Source organism: Cherax quadricarinatus, chromosome 97 (assembly GCF_038502225.1).
Source record: "Cherax quadricarinatus isolate ZL_2023a chromosome 97, ASM3850222v1, whole genome shotgun sequence".
NCBI classification, from domain to species: domain Eukaryota; kingdom Metazoa; phylum Arthropoda; class Malacostraca; order Decapoda; family Parastacidae; genus Cherax; species Cherax quadricarinatus.
The window spans coordinates 2,558,413-2,562,238 of record NC_091388.1 but is presented as its reverse complement, the minus strand read 5'-3'; the positions used below and the strand labels follow the sequence as shown (position 1 = coordinate 2,562,238).

Here is a 3,826-nt window from a genome sequence, read left to right as displayed (position 1 = left end):
AGCAAGTGGTCCATCCTGAACCACTAACAAGTGGTCCACCCTGAACCACTAACAAGTGGTCCACCCTGAACCACTAGCAAGTGGTCCACCCTGAACCACTAACAAGTGGTCCACACTGAACCACTAACAAGTGGTCCATCCTGAACCACTAACAAGTGGTCCACCCTGAACCACTAGCAAGTGGTCCACCCTGAACCACTAACAAGTGGTCCACCCTGAACCACTAACAAGTGGTTCACCCTGAACCACTAGCAAGTGGTCCACCCTGAACCACTAACAAGTGGTCCACCCTGAACCACTAGCAAGTGGTCCATCCTGAACCACTAACAAGTGGTCCACCCTGAACCACTAGCAAGTGGTCCACCCTGAACCACTAGCAAGTGGTCCACCCTGAACCACTAACAAGTGGTCCATCCTGAACCACTAACAAGTGGTCCACCCTGAACCACTAACAAGTGGTCCACTCTGAACCACTAGCAAGTGGTCCACCCTGAACCACTAGTTAGTGGTCCACCCTGAACCACTAGCACGTGGTCCACCCTGAACCACTAGTTAGTGGTCCACCCTGAACCACTAGCAAGTGGTCCACCCTGAACCACTAGCAAGTGGTCCACCCTGAACCACTAGTTAGTGATCCACCCTGAACCACTAGCACGTGGTCCACCCTGAACCACTAACAAGTGGTCCACCCTGAACCACTAGCAAGTAGTCCACCCTGAACCACTAACAAGTGGTCCACCCTGAACCACTAGCAAGTGGTCCACCCTGAACCACTAGTTAATGGTCCACCCTGAACCACTAGTTAATGGTCCACCCTGAACCACTAGTTAATGGTCCACCCTGAACCAATAGCAAGCACTCTATTAAGGACCCCTAGCAACTGCTCCATCCTGGACCACTATAAAGAGGCCCCATTAAGGGCCACTGAGAGTTAAAATGCTTCACTCACTCTAGACATTTTTAAACCTGTAACAAAAATACAAACTCTGGAGCGTCAAGATTTCTCTCCGATACAGTAATTAATTCGGCTCATGTTCCCAGAATGACGAGCATTTTTCTGGTGGCGAAAATGATCCCGGAGAGAATCATTTTCCAGCCATTTCAGCAACATTATTAATGCATATGTTGCTCTTGTTGCACACACACGTGTGTGGGTGCACACACACACATGCATACATATATATTCATACACACACACAGAGTGGTCACTCTTACGTACACATGTGCACCTGCTCGTTAGAGCTAATATCTAATCAGTTAATCACGTGGTAACACCTTAGTAACTAAAAACACGCAGATATGTTCAACTGTTGTTCAAACTGAACATCAGAATGGGGAAGAAATGTTCAATGGGGAATTTTTGAACGGAAATTAATTGCTGGTGCTAGACAGAGTAGCTGGTTTGAGTGTCTCAGTAACTGGTGACAGTTCTGTTAGCGAAAACGCCTTGTTAATGAGAGAGGGATCAGGAGAGAATGGCCAGACTGGTTCAAGTTGGCAGGAAGGCGACAGTAACTCAAATAACCACATGTTACAACAGTGTTATGCAGAAATGCATCTCTGGATGTACAACACGTCGAACCTTAAGTGGATAGGTTACATCAGCCCAAAAAAGAAACTGTGTTTCACTCCTTTCAGCTAATAACAGAAAACAGAGTCGACAGTGGGCACAGACTCACCAAAAGAGGACAGTTGAAGACTGGAAAAAAATTGCCTCGTTTGACAAATCGTGATTTCCACCATAACGTACAGATGGATGGGCTAGAATTTCTCATAAGCCTTTGTGATGGAGCAGCAGATTCACAGCATAATGTGCAGCAGACAAACCTGCAGCAGTAACTGTCTGATGCTATAATGTTAAAACGTTGACCAGGATGTCTAAGAAATGTTGCAAGCACCCTGTTGATTCATGACACTAAGTACTATGGTACTGGTGTACCATAGTACAGCAGTACCATGGTACACCAGTACCATAGTACACTAGTACCATGGTAACCCCCATACCATCATTCCATGCACTCCCATACTTGTGATTTAGATATATTTAGAGAGCTAGCTAGGGGTGCTAACCCAGCCCTAGATAGATCTAATCCATCCCTGCCTTTCCTGTCACAGAAGTGATCCCCGTTAGCAGTGATGTCTTAGAATATCCTCATAACAGTAATGTTACAATAACCATGTAATAGTGAGGTGTTACAATATCCTCATAACAGTGCTGGTGTTACAATATCCTTGTAACAGTTATCCACCCAGCAATCCCTCTCTTCGACCTAATTATATCTTTCAGTTATCCTTGGTAGGAGGTGGTAGTTCCTCAAACATAAATTATAGGCCCCACCCACCTGTGGCATCACCAGCAGCTGCTGCACTTCACTCTAAATTATACCCAGGTAAGCAGGTTCTCTCTACTAAACTGTCCAACATCATATCCTCCCAAAGCAATTTTAATCACTCTAACCAATTTCAATGCTTCTTAATCCACTAATTCTACCATATCCTCTGCCTATCCATTAGAAAATCCCAGTAGGCCTACTCAACTCATCTGTTTCCCTAATGGGAGGAATTAAGATAAATATACTTACCTGTGAGAAATAGGGAGAAGTTAGGGAGTTACCAGCAGTGACCAGACCTGGTACTTCACCTGTCACACAGCTGCTCTGGTACCTGTCGGAGGACGACATCTGTTACTAAACATGTGTAGGAGAACAACAGATGTTAGTGAATATTGGTGGGAGATAACACACTTGTTGCTAAACACGTGTAGGAGACAACATCTGCGGGCAAGCTTCATTACACATGAAGACAGGTGGGAGAAAACACCTGTTAGCAAACACGTGTAGGAGACAATATCTGTTGGCAAACATAACACCCGTAGAAGACAACATCTGTCATGATAACACATGTAGAAGAACAACAGCTGTTAGCAAACACCTGTAGAACAACATCTGTTCACAAACACTTGTCATGATAACACTTGTAAAAGAACAACACCTGTCATGATAACACTTGTACAACATCTGTCATGAAATATAACAATAACTGTGCAACACCTGTCATAAAACGCCGTAACAACACCTGTATAAAATAACACCTGTCACGTAACAATTACAGAAACATTTCGACTGCGTGGTCGGAACATTAGGTCATCTACCCTTCCGTCTACTTACTGTCAATCCCTGTCCAGCAAGCATGAGGCATGCATCTACCTGTCTATCTGGCCAACATACAGATAGAGACAGGCAAACAGACAGATAGACACACAGGTAGAGAGTCAGACAGATAGCCAGACATACAAATAGACAGACAGGCAGAGAAGCAGGCAGACACACACGCAGACAGAGAGACAGGCAGACAGGCAGACAGGCAGACACACAGGTAGACAGATATACAGGCAGACACACAGGTAGACAGACAGTCAGACAGAAAGCCAGACATACAAATAGACAGACAGGCAGAGAAGCAGGCAGACACACACGCAGACAGAGAGACAGGCAGACAGGCAGACACACAGGTAGACAGACAGTTAGACAGATAGCCAGACATACAAATAGACAGACAGGCAGAGAAGCAGGCAGACACACACGCAGACAGAGAGACAGGCAGACAGACAGATACACAGGTAGACAGTTAGACAGATAGCCAGACATACAAATAGACAGACAGGCAGAGAAGCAGGCAGACACACACGCAGACAGAGAGACAGGAAGACAGACAGATACACAGAGCTATGATTCGACCCCTGCAACCACAGTTAGGTGAGTACAGACAGACAGACACATAGACAGCCAGACAGACTCTCAGACAGCCTTTTCACTGCTGTCTATAA

At 45.5% G+C, this 3,826-nt stretch overlaps 1 protein-coding gene across 2 annotated transcripts in view; it reads right to left on the bottom strand.

Annotated features, from left to right (window-relative positions):
• LOC128704954 (teneurin-m-like) overlaps window positions 1-2,745 on the bottom strand; it is a 221,134-nt gene extending 218,389 nt beyond the window's left edge. For both annotated transcript variants that reach the window (XM_070105115.1, XM_070105116.1), the window contains exon 1: window positions 2,583-2,745. In XM_070105115.1, coding sequence (XP_069961216.1) covers window positions 2,583-2,681 — 99 coding nt within the window. In that variant the 5' untranslated portion in view covers window positions 2,682-2,745. The remainder of the gene's footprint in view (window positions 1-2,582) is intronic.
• Between the last annotated feature and the right edge of the window lie 1,081 nt (window positions 2,746-3,826).